We start from the raw sequence: 26975 nt of genomic DNA, 5'->3' as shown, positions 1-26975 counted from the left end.
TCAGATATGCAGATGACACCACCCTTATGGCAGAAAATGAAGAGGAACTCAAAAGCCTCTTGATGAAAGTGAAAGTGGAGAGTGAAAAAGTTGGCTTAAAGCTCAACATTCAGAAAACGAAGATCATAGCATCTGGTCCCACCACTTCATGGCAAATAGATGAGGAAACAGTGGAAACAGTGTCAGACTTTATTTTTCTGGGCTCCAAAATCACTGCAGATGGTGACTGCAGCCATGAAATTAAAAGACACTTACTCCTTGGAAGGAAAGTTATGTCCAACCTAGATAGCATATTCAAAAGCAGAGACATTAGTCTGCCAACAAAGGTTCGTCTAGTCAAGGCTATGGTTTTTCCTGTGGTCATGTATGGATGTGAGAGTTGGAATGTGAAGAAGACTGAGCACCGAAGAATTGATGCTTTTGAACTGTGGTGTTGGAGAAGACCCTTGAGAGTCCCTTGGACTGCAAGGAGATCCAACCAGTCCATTCGGAAGGAGATCAGCCCTGGGATTTCTTTGGAAGGAATGATGCTAAAGCTGAAACTCCAGTACTTTGGCCACCTCATGCGAAGAGTTGACTCATTGGAAAAGACTCTGATGCTGGGAGGGATTGGGGGCAAGAGGAGAAGGGAACAACAGAGGATGAGATGGCTGGATGGCATCACTGACCCAATGGACGTGAGTTTCAGTGAACTCTGGGTGTTGGTGATGGACAGGGAGGACTGGCGTGCTGCAATTCATGGGGTCTCAATGAGTCAGACATGACTGAGCAACTGATCTGATCTGGTCTGATCTGATTTGTTATTTTATTGTACCTTTTACCATTTAGGAAATGAATACTCAGATTTTCACACAATTTAGCTAGACGTTTGTCTTTCAGATAATGCTTAGCTCTCATAAACACAGAGAAAGGAAATTTCTCTGGAACTGCAATGTGAAAATCTTAAGTTAGGTTTGAGGTGATGGTTCAGTTAAAGCTCTCTCTCTGCTGCAGAGATGAGTCATTATCCACCTGTCTTCCTTTCTCTTACATTGGAAGATAAACATTTGGAACATTGCCTTTGGGAAACTTGATCTGATCTGGAATGTTTAACTAGATGAATATAAACATCTCTCAAAACCATTAATTTGCTGGTTTGATTAGGCTAAGAAAATTGTCCTTTTACTAAGTCAGGCATTGTTGAGATTAAACCATAGACATAACCTGAAATTTCAGAAACATGGGAAAGAACAGGTTCTTTGTGCACAATCTTACATCTAGAATGCTTCTGAGATGAAGAAATAAGATACTCCTTTACAGGTTACAGGTGCGCTGATTCCTTAGGGCAAAAGCTGATGATGCCAAGCAGCTCTGAAAGGCCCCTCTGAATGCTTGTAGTTCAAGTTCAGGCTCTACCTCTTGATCTCTGGTCCTGGGAAGAAATCAGGTTGGGTGTTAGAAATGGGATGGCTACTAAGCTCAGAGCCATGGTTTGTAATTTTGAATGATTTCATGGAGGTGTATCACATATAAAAATGACTTGTCACTTATTTACCTTTCCACAATTTTGGAAAAATTACTTTTGGCTTTTGATCATTGATTTTTTAAAAATTGTGGTAAAATGCATGCAATATAAAATTCACCATTTTAACTCTTTAAGTGCACCGTTTAGTGACATTAAGTATATTCACATTGTTGTGTAGCCATCACTGCTATGTGAACTTTTTCCTCTTCCGAAAGTGAACCTCTGCACTCATTAAACACTAACTCCCCACCCTCCCCTCAGCCATCACCATTCTACTTCTTTTCTCTATGAATTTGACTATTTTAGGTACTTCATGTAAGTGGAATCATGCAATGTTTGTCATTTGGCTTATGTCATATAGAACAATGTCTTCAAGTTTCACCCATGTTGGAGCAGGTGTTTAACTCCTGTTTAAGGCTGAATACTATTCCATTATAGATCTATACAACATTCTCTGTATTGAATCATCTGTAATGGACATTTGGGTTGTTTCTACCTTGTGACTATTGTGAGTAATGCTGCTATGAACACGAGTGTACAAATATCTATTTAAGTCCATGCATTCAGCTTTTTTGAGTGTATTTCCAGAAGTAGAATTGGTGTACTATATACTAATTTTATGTTTAATATCTTGAGGAACTGCCATAGTCTCTTCCATCATGGCTGCATCATTTTACATTTCCACTTCATCAGTGACTTTTATGTTTAATGTGAGGAGTAAATGACAAGTTTTTATGAAATATGACATTTTGTTTGGATCCATGGCTCCAGTTGATAGTCTGTTGAAACAGCTCAAGGTGGTCTGTTCAAGTTTCTCAGATCTTTAGGACATTTTTCATAAATTTTTTTTAACCAAATAAAGGGATTGTACAACTTAGGCTGTATATTTGTAAATTCAGCAGACCAACATTAAGAACACAGATTCCTCACAGGAGTAGTGTTTTGAACATTGTTCTCACTTCAGAATGAGGGAACTAAGACCAAAGTATGTGGAATGATGTCATATTTGGAATTAATGGCTGATTCCATATTTATAGTTCAAGTCCCCTAATGTCTTTCCTTCAAGTGACCTCAACACTCTCTTCTAATTGGGCTCAACTTTACTTTAGTTGAGTAAAGTCAAAGCTATGGTTTTTCCAGTGGTCATGTATGGATGTGAGAGTTGTACTGTAAAGAAAGCTGAGCACTGAAGAATAGATTCTTTTGAACTGTGGTGTTGGAGAAAACTCTTGAGAGTCACTTGGACTGCAAGGAGATCCAACCAGTCCATCCTAAAGGAGATCAGTTCTGAATATTCATTGGAAGGACTGATGCTGAAGCCGAAACTCCAATACTTTGGCCATCTGATGCAAAGAACCTACTCATTGGAAAAGACCCTTATTCTGGGAAAGATTGAAGGCAGGAGGAGAAGGGGATAACAGAGGATGAGATGACTGGTTGGCATCACCAACTTGATGGATATGAGTTTGAGCAAAACTCCGGGAGTTGGTGATGGACAGGGAAGCCTGGTCTGCTGAAGTTCATGGGGTCACAAAGAATTGGACACAACTGAGCGATTTTACTGAACTGAACTGAACTTGCTTTAGTTGGCTCCTAAGTCTAAAGCTACACACTTTACACTTCGAGTAGGTCCACGTTCATTGAGAAGCAGGATGGGGTATTTTGCTTCTATCTCCTATTCCTCCCTTTGCTGTCCTTGTGGACGGGGCTGTTGCCACATTGAGGAGAGGAAGAATGGACAAGTGCCCCTAGAGCCCTGCTCTCAGGGGCCATCCTGCTCATCCTGACACCACATAAGACCCCAGGGAAATATGCTTCATTTTGTTATGTTCTAAGAGTGACTTGGTATCACTGTAGAAATCCAGTTTGCTGTTTCTTTTTCTTATTTCAGGCCCTTCGCCTGAGTAGCTCAGCCATGGGGAAGACCACCACAGGCCAGATAGTCAATCTTCTGTCCAATGATGTGAACAAGTTTGATCAGGTAAGCTTCCCCTGAGGGATCCTCTTCCATTTCCCATCCTTACTGGATTCAGCTTATTGGGATGCCAGGTGTCCAGGTTTGGTGTCAGCCAGCGTTCTGTTGTGGACATAAGTCAAGAGTTCTCTTAATCCAACTCTCATTTCTTCTGTGTGCAACTTAGATGTAATAATGTATATTGTCTTGTGGATGAGAATTTTGTTTTTTCTGAGGTTACCTACAGCATAATGACAATAATAAGTAAGCAGCAGTGTTCTTGTCCAGATTGGTTAGTGTCCCTGGGGATTCTCCTGAAGTGGCACTTCTTGACACCTGGTGTGAGTGTTGCTGAACAGTCTTCCTCTTCTTCTGGATGACTAAGGCTTGGTGGGCTGGGATTGTTCTTTCCCATATGCCCTCTTCAGTGCCTGCTGCATAAGGAGCCTTCAAGGACTATGCCAAGTGGCTGGTCCCCAGACAGACACCACCTACTCCTTGCTGTCCCCCCACCACAGTCTTTTATACACTTACGAATAGATTGCATTACCCAGGGCATTATTACTATTGGTCAGATCTTTTTTTGTACTAGACCACTTCTCTTTCAGTTATTCATTCATGAAACATGAAGTAAGGTTCCTACTTACTTTTAGGGCTGAAAAAAGATTTAGTTTCTTCCTTGGAGAAGCCACAGCCTGTCAGGGAGGTAAATACACAAGTAGTTACTGAAGAGCATGGTGCATGCCATAAAATAAGCTTTCCTGGGATGCTGGGGAGAGATGGGGGCTAAACATTGGCACATAGAGATTTTGGGGATGCCCTGAGCTCATCTGTGGTGTAGACAAAAATCAACATCTTTCTTCAGTGCTGCTGGTCGGGTTCTCCCTGGACGTCCCTTAGGTTGACCCTTTGATGCCCCAGAACACATCATCTGGTGGATGCTTGGGTTTCTGCTTTAGGAGGTTTAAAAACCCACTGAGATCATTTCTGTGTAGGTCCATGCCTGTTCCTTCAGAGCAGATTGTTTCTACACTGTGTACATAATAATTTTTGCCTTTATATCATTCTAAGAAGACTTGTCTTTCTCTTTTAAGGTAACAGTGTTCTTGCACTATCTGTGGGTGGGACCACTGCAGGCTATCATCGTGACCACCCTGCTCTGGATGGAAATAGGAATGTCATGTCTTGCTGGGATGGCAATTCTTGTTGTTATTCTGCTTTTGCAAAGCTGCATTTGGAAGTTGTTTTCATCACTCTGGTAAGAAACACTGGTTTAAAAAATAGGTGATGTGTGTGTGGTTTAGACCCTTCTGGCTTAGCCAGTGGATGCTCCAGCCTTAAACTGACAACTGATGTCAAAGCAGAAAAGGTGATGGCATTTGCTCTTTCCTCACAGCTAACTTCTAAGGTGCTATACCTGGATATGTAGAGTGTCCTTAAGCAGAATTTACCTATGTCCAAGTTTTTTAAACACTATTCAGTAGTAGTAATTTTATAGGCCTTTTTCTAGCTACATATATTTTTGTTATGCTTGTGTTACAACATTTTTAAAAATGTGTGTTCTTGTCTTGTTTTTAATTCAGTGTTTTCATTAAGTTATAAGCACCCCAACGGCAAGGCTGATCTTAATTAAATATTATCTTTATAAAGCCCCACAGTCCCAGCAGCATATGTAATAGAAAAATCACTAGTGATGAAGGGCTTAATGGTGATGAGTTAGACTTGAAGCTGGTCCCAGAGGGTTGGAAGTGGGTTATTGTCCGTGTTGTCAGGTGATGTTGATGAGGGAGATGATGTGCTGTATGAAGCTAGTTGAGTTATTTTATATAAATGTCTGCATGTGCCTTTATGTGTGGTATTTTTCTCTATTAGGAATTTCCTTTCTTCTCTTTGTTATGGACTGATGTTCCTTATCCTTTGGGGCCCTGTTCCAGTGCTATGAGGTCTCTGAAGCTTTACTTGCTCTCTTTTCCCAGTGAATTTAATAGCCCCATCTTATCTGCTCCCCAGCACTTTACTCCTTTTTTATTACAGCACAGACACTATCTTCCTGGTAGATTCCTTTTTGCCTTCCCTGCCCAACCATGAGGACGCCCTTGGGCAGAGGGTTTGTATCTGATTCATTTCAGGTCTTCTTATCAGATTCTGCAAGTTCTCCAAGTTACTCCCCGAATTAGGCTGAAAGGTTGACTTCCTAGTTTCTTTGTCTCCATTTGCACTTTGAGTAAGACCTGCCTGTGTTGTTATCACAAAAGAGCTGTAGGGAATCATTGATCCCTGGTCCTTCCTTGTGCTCCCTGATGCTGCTATGGGATGTTGGGTTGTGATCACTAAATTTCATCTCTCACGTCTGTCCCCCCAGGAGTAAGACCGCAGCTCTCACAGACAACAGGATCCAGACCATAAGTGAAATTATAACTGGCATCAGAACAATAAAAATGTATGCTTGGGAAAAGTCATTTATAGATCTTATTACCCGTTTGAGAAGGTAAGTTTTTGTATATATCTCACCATATTTTTGTTTATTTACTGTTTTTACAGAATGAATTTAGAAATCTTACCAAGTTTTATATGAAAGGGAACTTAAATACTACCCACCCCTCGCATATGGCAAGAGGGTTAAGTGGAATAGTGGAGACAACCATCTAATCTGCTCTTCTTCTTTCTTTTTTTTTTTAATTTAAATTTAATTGAATATATATATATATATATATATATATATATATATATATATATATATATGCTCTTATATAGAAATGCAATTCCAAAAATTTCTTTATACCACAAATTCCAAATAAGCAATGACTGTACAATGTTAGTATCCGAGAAGGTGATATTTAAACTAAAACTAGAATTTTTGTTGACGGAGCACAAATGGGGAGATTGTAAAGACTGGATATACATATATCTGGCCAAACTTTAAGGATCAGTATTCTTCATTCCAAACGGAGCCATAAAAGTGCTATTTTGGCTGTGGTGGGGAGGCTTTGCTTTGTGTTTGTAGATGTTTTCCCTGTCTTTCATTTAACTGTCTGCTGCTGCTGCTGCTAAGTCACTTCAGTCGTGTCCAACTCTGTGCAACCCCATAGATGGCAGCCCACTAGGCTCCTCTGTCCCTGGAATTCTCCAGGCAAGAACACTGGAGTGGGTTGCCATTTCCTTCTCCAATGCATGAAAGTGAAAAGTGAAAGTGAAGTTGCTCAGTCTTGTCCGACTCTTAGCGACCCCATGGTCTTTCTGAGGAGTGTTTATATTCCAGCACCGGGTGCTGGGAATCTCTGGCAGCTCCCTGTCACCTCTCATTTTGCACCTCTGTTGGGGCCCCTCTCTCTGCTGGGGATACACTCTCATCTTCCTTTTTCTTTGGCCTCCGTCAGCTCTGACTGACTCCAGCTTATTTTCTCAGGGTAGATCCACGTCCATGTGACTTACCCTGTCTCCTCTGCTCTGGGTTACATGCCTTTGCTCTGTACCTCATGGGGGCTGTGCTGATTTCCTCTGTCTAATGTCTTGGTGTCTTACAATTTTGGAGTGTCTTTTTCTCTTCCCCCAATAGTTCGTAAGCTCCTGGAGGGGGCAGGCTGTGTCTTCCTGTCGTCAGTGAGGAGCCTGGCACAGGATTGTAGTTATGAACGCTTGAATGAATGTTCAAACTCGGTTTGCTTGACTCACAATGTCTAAAAGAGTGGCACTAAGCCTCTTTTTAGGTGGGAGAGTGAAGTGGTGATGAAGTGTGTGGTCCTTGGATCAGGGCAGACCTGATAGGGTAGGCACTGTGTAGTGTTTCCATGATATGAGGGATAGTTTATCTTAATCTGTGTCCACTCACACAGGGAACTTGAATCCGTGTCTTTGATGTTGATGCTTGTTTTAAATACTATGTCCTACTTTGTTTTCCAGGAAGGAAATTTTCAAGATTCTGAGAAGTTCCTTCTTTAGGGGCATGCATTTGGCATTATTTTTCGCTGTAAGCAAAATCATGATTTTTGTCACCTTCATGGCCAATGATATCCTTGACAACCTGATCACAGCCAGCCAAGTATTTGTGGTGGTGATGCTGTTCGAGGCTCTGCGGTTTACGAGCATCCTCTACTTCCCCATGGCCATTGAGAAGGTGTCAGAGGCCGTTGTCAGCATCCGAAGAATCAAGGTTTGGTGACAAATAACTTTCTTTAGTTGTAGGTGAATTTTTGTAAATTGCTTCCTTTTATGTGGTGTCACTGTGTTTTGGTTTGATGCTATTTAACTCTCTCAGTGCCAAAGCTGGCAGTCATTCCAAAATATCGTATGTACTCCCCTCTCTTCTTAGGTAGTCTGTTGCAAACATTATAATCCCACTGCTCATTTAGGGGTGTAAATAGCAGTGACACAGGGCTGATGATGTATGAGTGATGTCTGCAGTAGGATTAAAATGCCTAATAACAAGAGAAGCAAAGTGCATCTCCTGTGCTATCTGGAACGACTAGGCAGTGACTGTGCTCAGTCCTGGGGTGACTAGATTCCTCTTGGGGCCAGGAAGGGAGGAACTTGCTGAAACCTACCTGCTCCTTGGTCAGGAGAATAGCCTCAGCTTCACTTAGTTTTCTATGTTTAAAAATGGGTTCTTTCCTCCACAGGTGCTTTCTTGTTGTTTTCTGATCTCTGCCTTTTTGTCCCTGTCCTTTTTTTTACCTACTGTCTAAGCCTTTCTCTACTCCCCTCTTCCTCGCAAACTTGTGATTTCCACCATACCCACGGTATCCTTTTTTTTAACTAACTGTCCCTAAATAGTCAGTGACAAATAATTTACATCACCAAGACAGGGCCTGGCACACAATAGGCACTGAAGTGTTTCTGTCTAAAATGAAGATAAATTGGTTCTGTGAGGCAGCCTGGGCACAAGCTTGAGTGTCTGGACTTTATTTTCCTACTTTTCCACAATGATGGATGGGACAGTAATATATCTCCAGTAAAGTTAGATATCTCAGGGTGTGATTGTATTTTATTTTGGAGTCTTACCATAAAAGCTGAATTTTTTAATGATGCATTTTTTATGCTATTTGAATCAGTTCTAATGAGGTGGATGAAACTGGAGCCTATTATACAGAGTGAAGTAAGCCAGAAAGAAAAACACCAATCAGATCAGATCAGATCAGTCACTTAGTCGTGTCCGACTCTTTGCGACCCCATAAATCACAGCACGCCAGGCCTCCCTGTCCATCACCAACTCCCGGAGTTCACCCAGCCTCACGTCCATTGAGTCAGTGATGCCATCCAGCCATCTCATCCTCTGTCATCCCCTTCTCCTCTTGCCCCCAATCCCTCCCAGCATCAGAGTCTTTTCCAATGAGTCAACTCTTCGCATGAGGTGGCCAAAGTACTGGAGTTTCAGCTTTAGCATCATTCCTTCCAAAGAAATCCCAGGGCTGATCTCCTTTAGAATGGACTGGATGGATCTCCTTGCAGTCCAAGGGACTCTCAAGAGTCTTCTCCAACACCACAGTTCAAAAGCATCAATTCTTCGGTGCTCAGCCTTCTTCACAGTCCAACTCTCACATCCATACATGACCACAGGAAAAACCATAGCCTTGACTAGACGAACCTTTGTTGGCAGAGTAATGTCTCTGCTTTTGAATATGCTATCTAGGTTGGTTATAACTTTCCTTCCAAGGAGTAAGCGTCTTTTAATTTCATGGCTGCAGTCACCATCTGCAGTGATTTTGGAGCCCAGAAAAATAAAGTCTGACACTGTTTCCTCTGTTTCCCCATCTATTTCCCATGAAGTGATGGGACTGGATGCCATGATCTTCGTTTTCTGAATGTTGAGCTTTAAGCCAGCTTTTTCACTCTCTACTTTCACTTTCATCAAGAGGCTTTTTAGTTCCTCTTCACTTTCTGCCCTAAGGGTGATGTCATCTGCATATCTGAGGTTATTGATCTTTCTCCTGGCAATCTTGATTCCAGCTTGTGTTTCTTCCAGTCCAGCATTTCTCATGATGTACTCTGCATATAAGTTAAATAAGCAGGGTGACAATATACAGCCTTGACGTACTCCTTTTCCTATTTGGAACCAGTCTGTTGTTCCATGTCCAGTTCTAACTGTTGCTTCCTGACCTGCATACAAATTTCTCAAGAGGCAGGTCAGGTGGTCTGGTATTCCCATCTCTTTCAGAATTTTCCACAGTTTATTGTGCTCCACACAGTCAAAGGCTTTGGCATAGTCAATAAAGCAGAATTAGATGTTTTTCTGGAACTCTCTTGCTTTTTTCCATGATCCAACGGATGTTGGCAATTTGATCTCTGGTTCCTCTGCCTTTTCTAAAACTAGCTTGAACATCAGGAATTTCACAGTTCACATATTGCTGAAGCCTGGCTTGGAGAATTTTGAGCATTACTTTACTAGCATGTGAGATGAGTGCAATTGTGTGGTAGTTTACAGTATACTAACACATATATATAGAATTTAGAGAGATATTAATGATAACCCTGTATGCAAGATAGCAAAAGAGACAGAGATGTATTGAACAGTCTTTTGGAGTCTGTGGGAGAGGGCGAGGGTGGGATGATTTGGGAGAATGGCATTGAAACATGTATAATATATATTAAACAATCGTCAGTCTAGGTTTGATGCAGGATACAGGATGCTTGGGGCTGGTGCACTGGGATGACCCAGAGGTATGGTACGGGGAGGGAGGTGGGAGGGGGGTTCAGGATGGGGAACATGTGTACACCTGTGGCAGATTCATGTTGATGTATGGCAAAACCAATACAATATTGTAAAGTTATTAGCCTCCAATTAAAATAAATTTATATATTAAAAAAAAACTATTACCCATAAAATAGATCAGTCATACACAGTCAGTTCTTGTTCCCTGAGTGTATCATTCTTTCTGATGGGAGCTTCTAGCAATGCTGGTAAGAGGTGGTCAGTGTATTCAATAGAATTTCTTTTATGAAGATTTCACATCTTGAAATAAGATACTTAGGAATATCCTTGGACCACAGTGATGTCCTCAGTGACACGGTAGCCTGTTCAGATGGAAGCTTCACACATGTGCTGTTCTGCTATGGTTTTGTTAATGCTGATGACACAGCCTCTGTCTTCAATTGCTGCTGCCAGGGCTCGCTGTGTGGTCCGAGATCTCCTGAAGCCTTTACACATCATCTCATTTCATCCTTGTGTTCCCTGGTGGCTCAGACTGTAAAGAATCTGCCTACAAAGCAGGAGACCCAGGTTCGATCCATGGGTTGGGAAGATGCCCTGGAGAAGGGAATGGCAACCCACTCCAGTATTCTTGCCTGGAAAATCCCATGGACAGAGGAGTCTGGTGGGCTACAGTTCATGGGGTTGCAAAGAGTCGGACACGACTGAGTGACTTTCATTCACTCACTCATTTCATCCTGACCACAATTGAATGGGATAAGCTTTAGTGTCCCGACTTTACAGATAAGGAAACAGGTTCCTGTATCAGGTGAAATAGCTCACCTATCCTCATACAGTTTGTGTTAATATCAAATGACAGAACTAGGATTCTGTCCAAAGTTTCTTTGTTACATTATTACATTATTGTCTTCTTAGTACTTTCAGGTATGTGCAATTTCTCCTTAAGTTTTAATTCCCTGTTTCTTGCAGAATCAAAATTTTAAGCTCGTGTTTCCCAGCATACGACCCTTGCTCTGGTTGGGTCAGGGGAGGGGTTGTCTCTGAATGAGACAGGTCACATGTGACCTGTCACGTTCACCCCCACTTTGGGAGATTGGCTCACTCTGCTGAGCCCCTCTGTGTTGCCTTCTCTTCTGTCCTTGATTTAACCAAATGCTGCTGAGCCTGCAGCAGCCCCATGACCCTCTCCCAGCACTTCTGTTCACTCTGATCTAGGGCTTCCATATATGTGCATGGCCAGTCTCACACCTCCCAGCATCCTGTCAGGTGGGGTGATGTTGACTCCCTGGGAGTATTCTGAGCTCTGTGACAGCAGACTGTGTCTTGTAGTGCCTGTCCATGCTGGACACATCACGGGCATCAAATAAATACTGGACTGACTGAGACAACAGTTACAGGAAATGGCTGGGACCCCACAGAAGCCCAGGGTAGCCCATCCTGCACTAGAAGCTTTAGAAATGCAGAGGAGGGAGCAGACTGGGGTTAGGCATTCCTGCAACATTGGGCTTTGGTATGTGTCTCAACTCAGGGAAGTCTTCTCCTTGTTATGTCTGTCCATCTGTATATCTCAAACTAGCCTGATTGTACTTGGTGGACCTGATGTCTAAAGAGAGGAACTGTGTACCCTGTACAGCCTGGTGTTCATGAGACTCTGCTGGTCTGGCTCCTGGGCTGGGCTCTTGGGGCGTATAGATAATTAGAAACAGTCTGTATTACTTGGTTAACAAAGTTATTTTGACTGTCTTGCTGACCATCATGAAATGAAAGAAAATCAATATCATGAATCTTTATGCTAAAGTGCATCTCTAGACTGAAGAAGATCTTGAGATAGAATTCCCTCCTTTTTGGTGTTGGTCAGTCTTTTTTCTCTGAAGGGCATTGACTAAGTGGATGAGACCCACCCACATTATGGAGGATAATCTGCTTTACTCAGAGTACTGATTTAAATGTTGATCTCATTAAAAACCCTTTCACTGTAATAACTAGATGAGTGTAAGCAAGTGTCTGGAAACTGTAGTTTAGCCAGGTTGACATAAAATCAACCATCACACCCATCATAACCATTAAGCATGATTTTAGTGGGAAAAGCACTAACTCTGATTCCTTCATGGATTATGTGATGCACCAAAGAGTGTAACACGAAAGGGGCCCTGCAAAAAGTTTTCAGGGAATTTTGCTTAAATTTTCAGGTAGGTTTTTTTATTTCTTTTACACCAAACTGCTACTGAATTGTGTCTGAGGCTTAAAATTCCTTTCTTTGTAGGTGTGTTCAGCAATACAATGAACTTCCAAGAACTTTGAATTTTCTAGGGTTGACTTTGTCAGGCTGCTTTGTGTCATGATGAAGGAAGCATCTTTGATTTGGGCAACAAACCTAAGTTTTTCCTTAAATACACAGAATGTCTTGTAGGAAGTTTATCTGGGAATTTAGAGATTTGTCAGCAGTAATTATTTTCAGTAAAGGAGGGACTAATGGCTGAGAATAAGAATGGTGAGAAGGATTGGTGTTAGTGTGGCAGATGGCTTCCTGGTAGGTTGAAGTAACTGGTGATTTTTTTTTTTTTCTTTTTGATCACTATATAGTTTCTATATGGTTTCCACTCTCTATATGGTTTCTATAATCCTTTAAAAATCTAGTTTTCTAGTTCATCAGAATCACCTGGAGTGCTTTTTAAACCTATATGATCACACCTTGGAGATTCTGATTCACTAGGCCTTAGCTGCTGCCCATGCTATCTATATCTTTAGTAAAGATACCTTTAGTAAAGGTACACTCTTGTGTACTTGAAAATAAGCACCATTTTGGAAACATTGCCCAGGTTGCAGAAAAAAGCACATAAAGCCAAAATGTGCTTCAGCAAGTATAAAGGATTTCAGGATCATATGTAAACTAAAATTAGTTGAGAGGAAAACCTGTCTTGGTTTATACTAGACTTTTTGGGGGTGCAAATATGGAATTTATTCATTCATTCAATCACTTATTCCACAAAATAACTAAGTACCTACCTGAAGCCTGGTGCAGACTAAAGGCAGGCTAGATGCAGAAAGGTTCTTCCTGTTTGGAATTTATGTTCATCAAGTGGGGGTGGTTTAATAAAGAATCAAATAGTGAAACTCACTGTGGACATATTTGTGTGTCATTAGTCCTTGGAAGGATAACTCCAAGGTGCCATGGGGTGCTTTGGCAGAATTATTTGTGTAGTCTTAGAGCTTGTGCTTCCCGGGAAGGCTGAGGAAGTTACCTGGAGAATTCCGTGTGTAGGGGTGAGGGAGATGGGACGCTGATGCTTTGTGGTTTCCTGGGGATGATGATGTGACACAGGCTTTTAGTGCACAAGAGAGGGATCCATACTTTTGGGAAACCAAAAATGTCTAAGGCTGCAGAGTAGAAAGTGCTGATGAGGGGTCCCAATGAGGGGACTGTATAAGACCCTACAGGAAATATGAAGGTTTTTATCATTTCAGAGCTCAGCCTGGCTGCAACCTGGGGAATGGGGCAGTGTGGTAAGGTGGGGATCCAGAGCAGAGGCAGGGGAGATGCATCAGGAGCCTAATGCAATACATGGTCCAGGGACAGGAAGATGTGGTTTGATTTAGGGTGAAATAGAGACTTGGTCAGATTTGAGAGCTACTCAAGGCAAGTCTGGAGAAGGCAATGGCAACCCACTCTAGTACTCTTGCCTGGCAAATCCCATGGATGGAAGAGCCTGGTAGGCTGCAGTCCATGGGGTCGCTAGGAGTCAGACACGACTGAGCGACTTCACTTTCACTTTTCACTTTAATGCATTGGAGAAGGAAATGGCAACCCACTCCAGTGTTCTTGCCTGGAGAATCCCAGGGATGGGGGAGCCTGGTGGGCTGGCGTCTCTGGGGTCACACAGAGTCGGACACGACTGAGCCGCTTAGCAGCAGCAGCAGCAAGGCAAGTCTTTAGTTTGGTATGGAGGTGGAAGGGGAGAGGTAGATCTCAGGCTGCTTTGGGTTTTGGGGGCTGCAAAATCTCTGGATTCATTGAAATACAGAATGATATAAGAAGACCAGATTTGGGGAGGAGAAGAGTCTGAACTTGATTTTGAATTCTGAGAGGCTTTTCAAATACCTGGTATTTGTTATAAGACCCACCTCACTGACCACCCATTGGCCTGATTAAGTCTCCTTTCTTACTAAAACTGGTAGTAGATATTGAATATAATCAACAGATTGGATGTTTACTTTTTTCCTCAACTTTGTCTCTCACTTAGACATGTTCATGCCCAGTTAGAAGGTGAAAAGGGCAACATGAGTAGAATAAAAGGGCAGCTGAGTTTACTGACCATGTGGTCAGAACTGAATAAGGTTTAACCATAGGTAGTTTGGAGGTGTGGTGGGCACGTAGAGCTTAGAACACAGTGTAGTGTTGAGCCCTGCTGCCCTACTGCCTCCTGCAGCCTGGGACTCAGTAGACTTGTGTTTCTGTCACAATGGTCATCTCCAAGGATGATCATCTCCCAGGATTTTCACTCAGATCATGTCTGGGATTCCTTGGAAGAAAACTTTCCACTTCTGCCTACCTTGGAGGGATGATTGTTTATATCCTCAGGGCAGATCTACATGTGGCTTCATAGTGTTGTGTCTTGTTGTTAACCCATGCTTTTCAATTTCCTTTCTTCCCTGTACAGAAAATAAGGATTTATTATGATCTTATATGCCTAAGAATTCCCTTTATTTTTCTCTTAGCAAAGAAGAAGAACAATGATCTTGGAATTGAACAACTAAGAGAATTAGAAAAGATCTCGTGTTAACTTCAAAGCACTAGAAGTTTTCAGTGACTTTTGCATCCAGTAAAATGTTTCTCTGAGGTTATATTGTTCACAAAGCTACTTAGGTTTCCATTACCAGCCATTCAGACGTCAATCTTTTTGACTGCAGTTCTGATGTTGATACCTTCCTGTGTGACTTGTTCTGGGTCTGCACTTCATGGCTCTAAGGGCCATTTAATTTCAGCTTTTTCATCAGCCTGACTCTTGGAGAAAAATGCAGTCAGCACTTCTGGTACCATTACAAGCTGATCATGTGTTGAGTGGAGTCTCATTTAACCCCTGGAAGACTGTGATGTCTTCCCCCTCAGACCTATGATTTGTGGACAAATGCTTGATGAGTTTACTTCCTCAGGGCATGATTTTTCTTTTCTTTCTTTTTTTTTTTTTTTTGAAAGTGGGGATTTCTATTCTAACATGCACAAACTGAATATTGAATTTGTTATGTCTTGATAGTACATTTAATTGGAATTTGATTCTGTCTAGACAAGATTTATAACATATATGCATAACTGTACATTTAACATACATGTATAATATACATTACTGACCGGGGACCTTGAACTTTTTAATCAATATAAATTGATAAGGGGCCAGAAGAGAAATTCAAGCAAGGCTTTACTGAAGCTCCTGATGCAGCACAAGGGAGTGAAAAACAAGTAACAGGTGCCTTTGTTCACTCTGAGAACAGTAGACTAATTCCTTGAATGGAGTGAGAGTGGGGGTGGATCACAGACGTGGCTTAGATGGTCTGCCCACCTCCTAGTAGGCACTGTGTGTAAAGATCATATGCAGTGCCCTGCCTTTCCTCTCAGCATCTCAGAAATGGCAGTTGGCTTATGCATCTGTGCAGTTAGTTTTAGTCCCTTAGAGTTCCTTTGTATTCTGTTGCTGGAGGAGACGTTTGTGCAGGTGCAAGTGTTCCACTAAAGGATCCCAGGTCCCAGCCTGTCTCACAATGTTGTTCCAGCTGTATTAGCTCAGACTATGTAAGGTTGTAGCCTTGTCATCAATTAGTTCAGTTCAGTCGTGTCCGACTCTTTGCGACTCCATGGACTGCAGCACGCCAGGCCTCCCTGTCCATCACCAACTCCCAGGTTACTCAAATTCATGTCCATTGAGTCGGTGATGCCATCCAACCATGTCATCTTCTGTTATCCCCTTCTCCTCCTGCCTTCAATCTTTCCCAGAATCAGGGTCTTTTCAAATAAGTCAGTTCTTCGCATCAGGTAGTCAAAGTATTGGAGTTTTCAGCTTCAGCATCAGTCCTTCCAATGAATATTCAGGACTGATTTCTTTTAGGATGGACTGGTTGGATCTCCTTGCAGTCCAAGGGTCTCTCAAGAGTCTTCTCCAATACCACAGTTCAAAAGCATCAAATCTTAGGTGCTCAGCTTTCTTTATAGTCCAACTCTTACATCCATACATAACTACTGACAAAAACCATAACTTTGACTAGATGGACCTTTGTTGGCAAAGTAATATCTCTGCTTTTTAATATATTGTCTAGGTTGGTCATAGTTTTTCTTCAAAGGAGCAAGTGTCTTTTAATTTCATGGCTGAAGTCACCATCTGCAGTGATTTTGGAGCCCCCCAAAATAAAGTCTGTCACTGTTTCCACTGTTTTCCCATCTATTTTCCATTAAGTGATGGGACCCAGATGTCATGTTCTTAGTTTTCTGAATGTTGTTTAAAGCCAACTTTTTACTCTCCTCTTTCACTTTCATCAAGAGGCTCTTTCGTTTTTCGCTTTCTGCCATAAGTGTGGTGTCATTGGCATACCTGAGGTTAATGGTTGGACTGATTTGAACTAGCCCTACAATCTGTTCCTTTTCTTACTTCATTCCCACAATGGGCAGACTCTGTGTAAGTCTTAGTTGGAGTTGTAATATGAAAGTGCTTGAATTATGGAGTGTCTCCCCTCTTTGTGACATTCTGTTTCTCTGGGGATTCAAAGGTAGGGAAGGTGGTGCCGATCTGGAATGTCCTGACCTGATTCCCTGGAAGATTAGCATTTGAGATGGCCTGGAAGGGTGGGTGGGATTAGTACTCTGGGTGTCCAGGCAGAGGCCACTTGGAGAGTGTGCACTTAGGTGCTGATGGCTCCTAGAGGCTGTTTAGTGTGGTGGACACTCTCAGAGGTGCTGTAAAGAGGTCAGGAGGGAGTGCTTCTGGGGTTGGTTTGGTGGTATTGGGGAAGGCTGATGAAGGAACCATTCAAAAACAAAAAGATGTATCAGTATTTGCAACAACTAATAGCAAGTAATATTCTGAAATTGTGTTGTTTCAAGAGGAAAAGAGAATTAGCAGAGATAAGCTGTGTCAGAACAGGCGAGAGCTGGTACCTGACTGACAATGGAAGAGGTGATGTGGGGAGAAAACTCAGGCTGTGGTGGTTGAGAGTCTGCAGAGGAGTCCTCAGACCGCTCTCCATTCATCCTGCCTCCTGCTGGACACGGGCTCAGAGTGGATAGGAGTTGCTGTGCCTGGTGTTAGGTTTTCAGTGAACTTAGATGAGAGGAGGACAGAACGAATGAATCACATCTGCCACAAGCTGGTCTTAAAGAGAAATACAAGGCTCCTGTTGTTTTTTTTTTTTTCCCTGCACAACTGTTTTCCTTTTCAGTTTTTACCAGTTCTTCTTTTGAAGTAGAAGTTTGCAATCACATTTATGACTTTGGGGCATGATAGAGGGGTGTGTCAAGGACTTGAATGGTGTTTACCATGTTTAACATGGAAGATTATTATTTGTGTGTTGTTTTCTTTCTCTAACATCTTCACATGCTTGTTTCAGTTGCCCCATGTTGGTTAGGATTTGGTTTGCCTATGGGTCCCAGAGCTATCCATGTTAAAGATTCTTACACAGGTAATTTGTTTTTCTCTCATGCAAGAATCCTTGTAAGGCTCTGTATGAGTTTCCTGGGGCTACGGTTCGAAAGTACCACAAACCAGGTGGCTTAAAACCACAGGAATGTATTGTTTCACAGTCCTGGAGGCTAGAAGTCTGAAATCAAGGTGTTAGCAGGGTCAGGATCTCTCTGAATCTGATAAGGGAGCATCCTTTCTTGCTTCTGTTAGCTTTTGATGGTTACAGGCAAACCTTGCTGTTCCTTGGTTTGTAACTGCATCACCCCAGCCTCTGTTTCCCTCATCAGGTAACTGTTTTTTGGGTGTATATCTGTCTCTGCATCTCTCACAAGGGCACCAGTCATATTGGATTCGGGGCTCACCCTACTCCACTGTGGTCTCACCTTAATTGATTACATCCACAGCAACCCTATTTCCAAATAATGTCATGTTTAGAGGTAACAGGGGTTAGGGCTTCAGTATATAAGTCCCATGGCTAATGTGAACCTCTGTGGTGTTGGGACCCAGACTCTTCCTCTCTTATTATGTTACTCCCCTGGATGTGACTTTGACCCTGCTGGCAGCCTCCAAGACCCAGACTGTGGGGTGGAGGAAGGTCCTGGTTGCTGTCACTCTCCACTGACCTGGATTTAGTCACATGGCTGCTCCTATCTGCTCAGGAGTCTAGAAACAGAGGGCCTCCTTCCAGGCTGCCATGTGTTGGCTAAAATCCGGGGTTTGTTACTTCAGAAGAAAGAGAGCAGATTTTGAGGACAGCCAGCAGTCTCTGCCTCACAGAGACTTACAGTCTCTCCCCTTACAGTTTTTGGGGACCTTGAGGAGTGGGAGTGGTCTAAGTTGTTTGTTCAATTTCTCTACCACTCTATTTTTTCTCACTGAATTATGTCTAACATTTACAAAGCAAGAAGGAGTTTTCTTTTATGTGTCTGTCAGCTTTGTAGTGGTTCATTGGGCTTTGTTTTATTCAGCTAAATTTCATCAATTAGCTGCTAAGTGGTGTAGAAAATAATAAGTGAGAGGTGAAAACATTCCTGCTGTGGAGGAGAGAGGACATTGACTAAGGAGAAGAGACAGTGATTGTGAAAAGATGCTTGTGAAATATTTTTTTAAGGCATAGAAACTTTAGAGTGATGACTTAAATGATAGCTGTTGACAAGCAGTGATATGGATTTGACACACATGAGGGGGAAAGCAGAGAGTATAGTCTTTATGTATATATACTGTGGTACTAGAGAAGACTCCTGAGAGTCTTGGACAGCAAGGAGATCAAACCAGTCAATCTTAAAGGAAATCAACCCTGAATACTTATTGTAAGGACTGATACTGAAGCTCCAGTAGTTTGGTCACCTGAGGCAGACAGCCTACTCATTGGAAAAGTCCCTAAGGCTGGGAAAGATTGAAGGCAGAAGGATAAGGGTGTCTCAGAGGATGAGATGGGTGGATGGCATCACCGATGTGATGGACATGAACTTGGACAAACTTCAGAAGATGGTGAGGGCCAGGGAAGCCTGGCATGCTGCAGCCCATGGGGTCACAAAGAGTTGAACATGACTGGATGACTGAACAACATATTATATATCGCTATACTATTTTATATACTTATATGTATAATATATTGTAATAATAGTACATTGCATACCATATATTATTTAATATTTCTCAGGTGAAACAAGACTTAATAAAATACAGTTGTAAAATAATAAGTAGATATAAATGATAGGCAACATAAAACTTTTTATTGCAAATTCCAAGGAAACAATTATTTTGCTTATGCTTTGTTTTTGCAGTATAAACAATCTATGTTTTTCCTTTTTCTGTAGAACTTTCTGTTACTTGATGAGATATCACAGTGCTACCCTCAGCTGCCATCAGATGGCGAAATGATAGTGGATGTGCAAGACTTTACAGCTTTTTGGGAAAAGGTAAGAAACTCATTCCAAAACTGTGACTGCTCAAAGACAACTGTGACATAGATTTATTGGAGAATTTTGAGATTTTAAATATATTATGTGACTTGCCCATTTATTGAAAATATGTTATGAAAATTCTCAGAATCAGGAAAAAGGTTTGCACTGAATGGCAATTAAGTATAAAATCAGCCTGAAGCATTTGACATGTTGCTCTTTATCTCATTTTCAAAACAGCTTTCAAAGTATTAGCACATGTTGAACTGAAGGTACATAAATTCTTTTTAAAAATTTTTAGTTTATTTTTCATTATGTTTTATTACAGAATATTAAATGTAATTCCTGTGCTATACAACATAAGATCAACTTAAACAAAGATAAAGAGCATAAATACATCTTTTCTTGAAAACCAAAATCTAATATTTTGGGCATCAATGGTTTAACTCTTTTTAAACTTGGCAATATATTTTGGAGTTATTTATGGTTATAAAATACATAAATTAGAATTTGAAGGATTAGACAGACAAAATACTGCAGTGTTGAATGGGTTAACAAATACATAACTACTCATTATAGATCAGAGGCTTTGAGGAATCAGCGTACATTTTTTGCCATGATGTTCTTACTATACACTGAGTGAGGCCATGATGCAGATCTTTGCTGTGGGGTAGGGTGGGGCTTCCCCATCTTGAGCTTCTGGATAGTTCTGGCTACTTCGGTGGCTTCCAGGGACAGGAGGAGATAACATGTGGGTATTGTCAGCACTAGTGATTCTCAGTTGAAGGACTGTACTATGTGGCAAGCTGACAGGGAGAACTGGTGATTTTCCAATACCCACCATCAAAACAGTAGTATGTTCCCAAATACATAAGATCACATCCCGGTATCTTTTGTACATGGAAAGTCACACAGGGTTCCTTACCTACCCTGACAGCTTTTCCTACCTTAATATAGTAGATTTAACTCCAGCTTGGTATTTTTTATCATAATACACTTGAAGCATAGATGGAAGGCACTATTAAAATTTCATTATAAGGGTCACTATGTGAATGCTTCACGTGAGGGGGGCCAAAGTATTGGAGTTTCAGCTTCAACATCAGTCCTTCCAAAGAAATCCCAGGGCTGATCTCCTTTAGGATGGACTGGTCGGATCTTCTTGCAGTCCAAGAGACACTCAAGAGTCTCCTCCAACACCACAGTTCAAAAGCATCAATTCTTCAGCACTTATCTTTCTTCACAGTCCAACTCTCACATCCATGCATGACTACTGGAAAAACCCACAGCCTTGACTAGACGGACCTTTGTTGGCAAAGTAATGTCTCTGCTTTTGAATATGCTATCTAGGTTGGTCATAACTTCCCTTCCAAGGAGTAAGCGTCTTTTAATTTGATGGCTGCAGTCACCATCTGCAGTGATTTTGGAGCACAAAAAAATAAAGTCTGACACTGTTTCCACTGTTTCCCCATCTATTTCCCATGAAGGGATGGGAACAGATGCCATGATCTTAGTTTTCTCAATGTTGAGCTTTAAGCCAACATTTTCACTCTCCTCTTTCACTTTCATCAAGAGGCTTTTTAGTTCCTCTTCACTTTCTACCGTAAGGGTGGTGTCATCTGCATATCTGAGGTTGATATTTCTCCCGGCAAACTTGATTCCAGCTTGTGCTTCATCCAGCCCAGCGTCTCTCATGATGTACTCTGCATAGAAGTTAAATAAGCAGGGTGACAATATACAGCCTTGATGTACTCCTTTTCCTATTTTGAACTAGTCTGTTGTTCCTTCTCCAGTTTTAACTGTTGCTTCCTGACCTGCATATAGCTTTCTCAAGAGGCAGGTCAAGTGGTCTGGTATTCCCATCTCTTTCAGAATTTTCTGCAGTTTATTGTGATCCACACAGTCAAAGGCTTTGGCATAGTCAATAAAGCAGAAATAGATGTTTTTTCTGGAACTCTCTTGCTTTTTTGATGATCCAGAGGATGTTGGCAATTTGATCTCTGTTTCCTCTGCTTTTTCTAAAACCAGACTGAACATCTGGAAGTTCACAGTGCACGTATTGCTGAAGCCTGGCTTGGAGAATTTTGAGCATTACTTTACTATCATGTGAGATGAGTGCAATTGTGTGGTAGTTTGAGTATTCTTTGGCATTGCCTTTCTTTCGGATTGGAATAAAAACTGACCTTTTCCAGTCCTGTGGCCACTGCTGAGTTTTCCAGATTTGCTGGCCTACTGAGTGAAGCACTCACAGCATCATCTTTCAGGATTTGAAATAGCTCAACTGGAATTCCATCACCTCCACTAGCTTTGTTCATAGTGATGCTTTCTAAGGCCCACTTGACTTCACATTCCAGGATGTCTGGCTCTAGGTGAGTGATCACCCCATCGTGATTATCTGGGTTATGAAGATCTTTTTTGTACAGTTCTTCTGTGTATTCTTGCCATCTCTTCTTAATATCTTCTGCTTCTGTTAGGTCCATACCATTTCTGTCCTTTATGGAGCCCATCTTTGCATGAAATGTTCCCTTGGTATTTCTAATTTTCTTGAATGGGGGGAGGAGGAGAAGGGGACGACAGAGGATGAGGTGGCTGGATGGCATCACCAACTCGATGGACATAAGTTCGGTTAAACTCTTGGAGTTGGTGATGGGCGGGAGGCCTGCATGCTGTGATTCTTGGGTTCACAGAGTTGGACATGACTGAGTGACTGAACTGAACTGATGTGAATGCTAACATTACCAAATTTCTCTTGAATGAAACTGCAGCATTTTAAAATGAACTGTTTTGTTCTTTGTTCAAAGAAATTAATAGCATGTTCTAATACTTCTGTGCAATTTGCATTAGAGTACTGAACAGCCTATTCTGTCATCCTGGTCTTTCCTATGAAAGGAATGTGTCCCTTCCTGGGGTCATTAGTAATTAGGGGCTGTCAAGTTAGGTCATGGGTGAGGGTGAGGGGGGCAGAGAGAGAGAGAGAGACTTTGGGAGGGGGAGCAGAAAATACATTGGGAGTTTTGGAGAGAAGTTGAGTCTGAATGAAGCCCCTACTGGGTTGGTAGGCAGGAGACAGACATGAACTCTGTAATCTGCTTCCCTAAAGAGCCAGGTGGGCTGGTGGGGGAAGGTCTCAGGGACTCAGGTCTCATTCATGAAATGGTGGGACTTTGTCTCAGTCTTTTTTTGTTTGTTTGTAGAGCTGGAATGTAAACCCATCCAAATTTATTTAATTCTGATTCTTAAATTCTTACTTTTAAACACTGTCTTTATAAGGTAAAGAAACAATTTACAATACAATATTAAATCTTATGGAATATTGTTATTTATACTTGTAAAAATTTCTTTAAATTAATTTATTTTAATTACAGGCTAATTACTTTACAATATTGTGGTGGTTTTTGTCAAACATTGACATGAATCAGCCATGGGTGTACATGTGTCCCCCCATCTTAAACCCCCCTCCCAACCCCATCCCTCTGGGTTTTCCCAGAGTACCAGCTTTGACTTTTAAAATAAGTAGCCTTATGGGAGCCTTCAGATTCATGAGGCAGGTGTTTTGAACTGTGTTTGGCGCAGAGTGGGGACTCAGCTGATGATCCTTGCTGAATCATTATCCTCTGAGCCCTGTTAAATCATTATCCCCTGAACCCTAATAAGGGAGAGGCAGGTCCCCAGAACCCCTAGGCTGTCAAGTGTTGCCCTCTTCTGGTCATGGCAGAGCAGTGCCCAACCCTGAAGCCTAACCAGGGCATGGACTCCTCTGGCCCTGACAGACTGTAGGGGCTGTGATAGGAGGTGGTGTGGGTCATTATCTGTGTGTGGATCATTGTTTGGTTTTCATAACCGAATATAAAGTAGTAAAATAGGAACCCTAGGTGTCAGATAAGAATAAAGAAGTAGATATGCTTAAATAAATGTTTCTCACATATTAAAATCTAGCTTCTTCTAGATTTTAAACTAGATACAAAAATCTAGTTTTTGTAATTCTTAGAAAATATGGGGCTAGTTTTCTGACGATTCAAAGTAACTGTTGTTGCTTTAGAGGTGACTGTTCCATAATAGGTTTAGTTATTTCCAGAGAAACTTTTCATGTAGAAGGTTCTCCAGACCTTTTTATCCAGTCCTTGTGTTTTTAATCTTTTAGGCATTTTACTAATCATGCATAAGCACTCTTGTTTTACATACTAGCTTATTGTGAATTTTCTCAACAGTATACATAAAGCTGCATGCACCCTTAAGTCTCTCTACCTTGGAACTCAACAGATTGTGCAGTAATCTGACTTGTGACTGAAATGATGTGATTTTTGTCCTTTTCCCTCGAATTGGATTGTACATGCAACAAACAGCATAGCTCTGTTTTGTTCTTGTTGTTGCCCCTGTTTTGTCAGGGCAAGAGATGCATGTAACATGTATAAAATTGAGGCTTTATCACTCTGACCCATGATGTCATAATTAATTTCTTCATTCCCCATGTTTTCTTGTTGTGCTGCTGCCACTGTTGTTCAGTCACTAAGTCATTTACGACTCTTTGTGACCCCATGGACTGCAGCATGCCAGGCTTCCCTGTCCTTCACTATCTTCTGGAATTTTCTCAAATTCATGTTTGTTGACTCAGGGATACCATCCAGCCATTTCATCCTCTGTGGCTTCCTTCTCCTCCTGCCTTCAATCTTTCGCAGCATCAAGGTCTTTTCAAATGAGTCAGTTCTTTGCACCAGGTGGCCAAAGTATTGGAGTTTCAGCTTCAGCATCAGTCCTTCCAATCAATATTCAGGGTTTGATCTCCTTGCAGTCCGAGGGACTCTCAAAAGTCTTCTCCAGCACTACTGTTCCAAAGCATCAATTTTTCAGTGCTCAGCCTTTTTTATGGTCCAACTCTTACATCCATACATGACTACTGGAAAAACGATAACTTTGACTATATGTACAATTGTTGGCAAAGTGATGTCTCTGCTTTTTAATATGCTCTCTAGGTTTGTCATAGCTTTTCTTCCAAGGAGCAAGCATCTTTGAATTTCATGGCTGCAGTCGCCATCTGCAGTGATTTTGGAGCCCAAGAAAATAAAATCTGTCACTATTTCTACTTTTTTCCCTTCTATTTGCCATGAAGTGATGGGACCAGATGCCATGATCTTTGTTTTTTGAATGTTGAGTTTTAAGCCAGCTTTTTTGACTCTCCTCTTCCACCCTCTGCCAGAGGCTCTTTAGTTCCTCTTCACTTTCTGCCATAAGGGTGGTGTCATCTGCATATCTGAGGTTCTTTTACTCCTTTCCCAATTTTGAGTCAGTCCATTGTTCCATGTCTGCTTCTAACTGTTGCTTCTTGACTTCATACAGGTTTCTCAGGAGACAGGTAAAGTGGTGTGGTATTCCCATCTCCTTAAGAATATTTCACAGTTTGTTGTGATCCACACAGTCAAAGCCGTTAGCATAGTCAGTGAAGCAGAAGTAGATGTTGTTATGAAATTGCCTTCCTTTTCCTATGATCCAACAGATGTTGGCAATTTGGTCTTTGGTTCCTCTGCCTTTTCTAAATCCAGCTTGTACATTTGGAAATTCTCAGTTCAGGTACTGTTGAAGCCTAGCTTGAAGGACTTTGAACATTACTTTGCTAAGATGTAAACTGAACCCAATTGTACAGTAGTTTGAACATTCTTCTACCTGTATGGAAATCTAGTAAAAGAAGGAACCTTCCTAAAGTCACCTAAAGCTGCCTCAAGCCCCTAAAGAGATAAAATTGGGCAAAGAGGCCTCCAGGACATAGTATCTTAAAATAGGAAAGGGAAAAATGTGGGTTATGTTTGCATATCAATTTTGTTATCTTTTCTACTTTCTAAAACAATTTGTGTCATTTTATTGAAATGGGTACATTTTTATTAACTTTAATTTTCAGGAATCAGGAACCCCAACCCTACAAGGCCTTTCATTTACTGTCAGACCTGGTGAATTGCTAGCTGTGATTGGACCTGTGGGAACAGGAAAGGTAAATTATGATGCTTTTGGCAACTTGATGCAATGCTACAGGCCCTGTTAAATTCTCACAGTGGAGCCCAGAGCTGAGTGTGCCTCAGTCTGATTTGGGTGTACCTAAAACAGTGTTTCTCTAGGTGTGTTTCTTCTAGGAACATTAGTTTTACAAGAAGGTTTCATGGCTAAATACATCAGGATAAATGCACACTGTGTTTTCCTTCTTTGTGTTTCACAGTGCTCAGTTGGGAATTGATTGTCAAGAATTTGGATGCCTCCGTGCAGGAAACTATCTAGGTGACAGCTGTTTGGGATGGACAGGGACAGTGGGGACTTCTTTTTGTCACAGGAGCCCCTCCAGGAAGTCTGGATGTTGTGAAGGCTCTTTCTGGAAGCTTTGAGCATTTCCTCACATGACTTGACTTGATCCGATCCGTGCACGTGTAGCGAAGGTGTAGCCATGTGCTGGAGCTCACAGATGTGAGCAAGACCCCAAGATCTCTGCCTTTCAGAGTCAACTAGGTTCTAGGGCGAGACAGATATGTAGGCAAATTATTTTAGCCCAGTGTGGTGAGCACTCTGATGGTGTGGATACACACATGCCATGTTTTGTGATGTTGAAGATTGAAAGGAAAGGTGCACATGCACTTGGTCTGAAACAACAAAATACAGAAACCTAAATGTGGGATGTGGGCCTCCCTGGTGGTTCAGTGGTAAAAGAATCCACCTGCCAATACAGCAGACACAGGTTTGATCCCTAGTCTGGGAAGATCCCACATGCTGTGAAGCAATTAATCCTGAGCACCGTAACTGTTGGGCCTGTGCTCTAGAGGCTGGGAGCTGCATCTGCTGAGCCCATGGGCCGCAACTGCTGAAGCCTGCCTACTAGAGCCTGTGCTCTTCAATAAGGGAAGCCACCCCAATTAGAAGCCTGCATACTGCAAAGAGGACCCAGCACAACAAAAAATAAATAAAATTAAAATTGTATGGCAGAAAACAATACATCATAAAAAATAAAGAACTAAAAATAAATAAATAAAATTATTTTTTAAAAATCAGTGTGGGATTGTACACATGAAAGTGTGCTCATTTCCTCTATAATGGACTTTTGCTTTTCAGATAAACTCACTTTAGAGTTCTTTCCATTAGTCATCTTTGAATACAGTATTCACACATAACTTTTTAAGAACAAGTGTTTTTCAAGTAAAGGATAGCCAGATGCAGAAGCAACTGCATTAAGCATCAGATACATGAAATACACATCTTGCTCTGCTGCTCTGCTAGAGAAGGATGTTAACATTCTTAATTAGTTTTTGCTGAGTAGAGCTTCATTTGGGGGATACTT

General features: G+C 41.6%; 1 protein-coding gene across 5 annotated transcripts in view; it reads left to right on the top strand.

The window, feature by feature from the left end:
- Positions 1-26975, top strand: part of LOC129624667 (ATP-binding cassette sub-family C member 4-like) — a 171484-nt gene that overhangs the window by 35892 nt on the left and 108617 nt on the right. For all 5 annotated transcript variants that reach the window (XM_055542828.1, XM_055542827.1, XM_055542831.1 and 2 more), the window contains exons 8-13: positions 3396-3485; positions 4553-4716; positions 5821-5946; positions 7359-7608; positions 19586-19687; positions 25557-25646. In XM_055542828.1, the coding sequence (XP_055398803.1) occupies positions 3396-3485; positions 4553-4716; positions 5821-5946; positions 7359-7608; positions 19586-19687; positions 25557-25646 (822 nt within the window). The remainder of the gene's footprint in view (positions 1-3395; positions 3486-4552; positions 4717-5820; positions 5947-7358; positions 7609-19585; positions 19688-25556; positions 25647-26975) is intronic.

The sequence above is a fragment of the Bubalus kerabau genome, chromosome 12, assembly GCF_029407905.1.
Source record: "Bubalus kerabau isolate K-KA32 ecotype Philippines breed swamp buffalo chromosome 12, PCC_UOA_SB_1v2, whole genome shotgun sequence".
In the NCBI taxonomy this organism is placed as follows: Eukaryota; Metazoa; Chordata; class Mammalia; order Artiodactyla; family Bovidae; genus Bubalus; species Bubalus kerabau.
The sequence above is the reverse complement of the archived record's forward strand: the minus strand, read 5'-3'. Positions and strand labels throughout refer to the sequence as shown.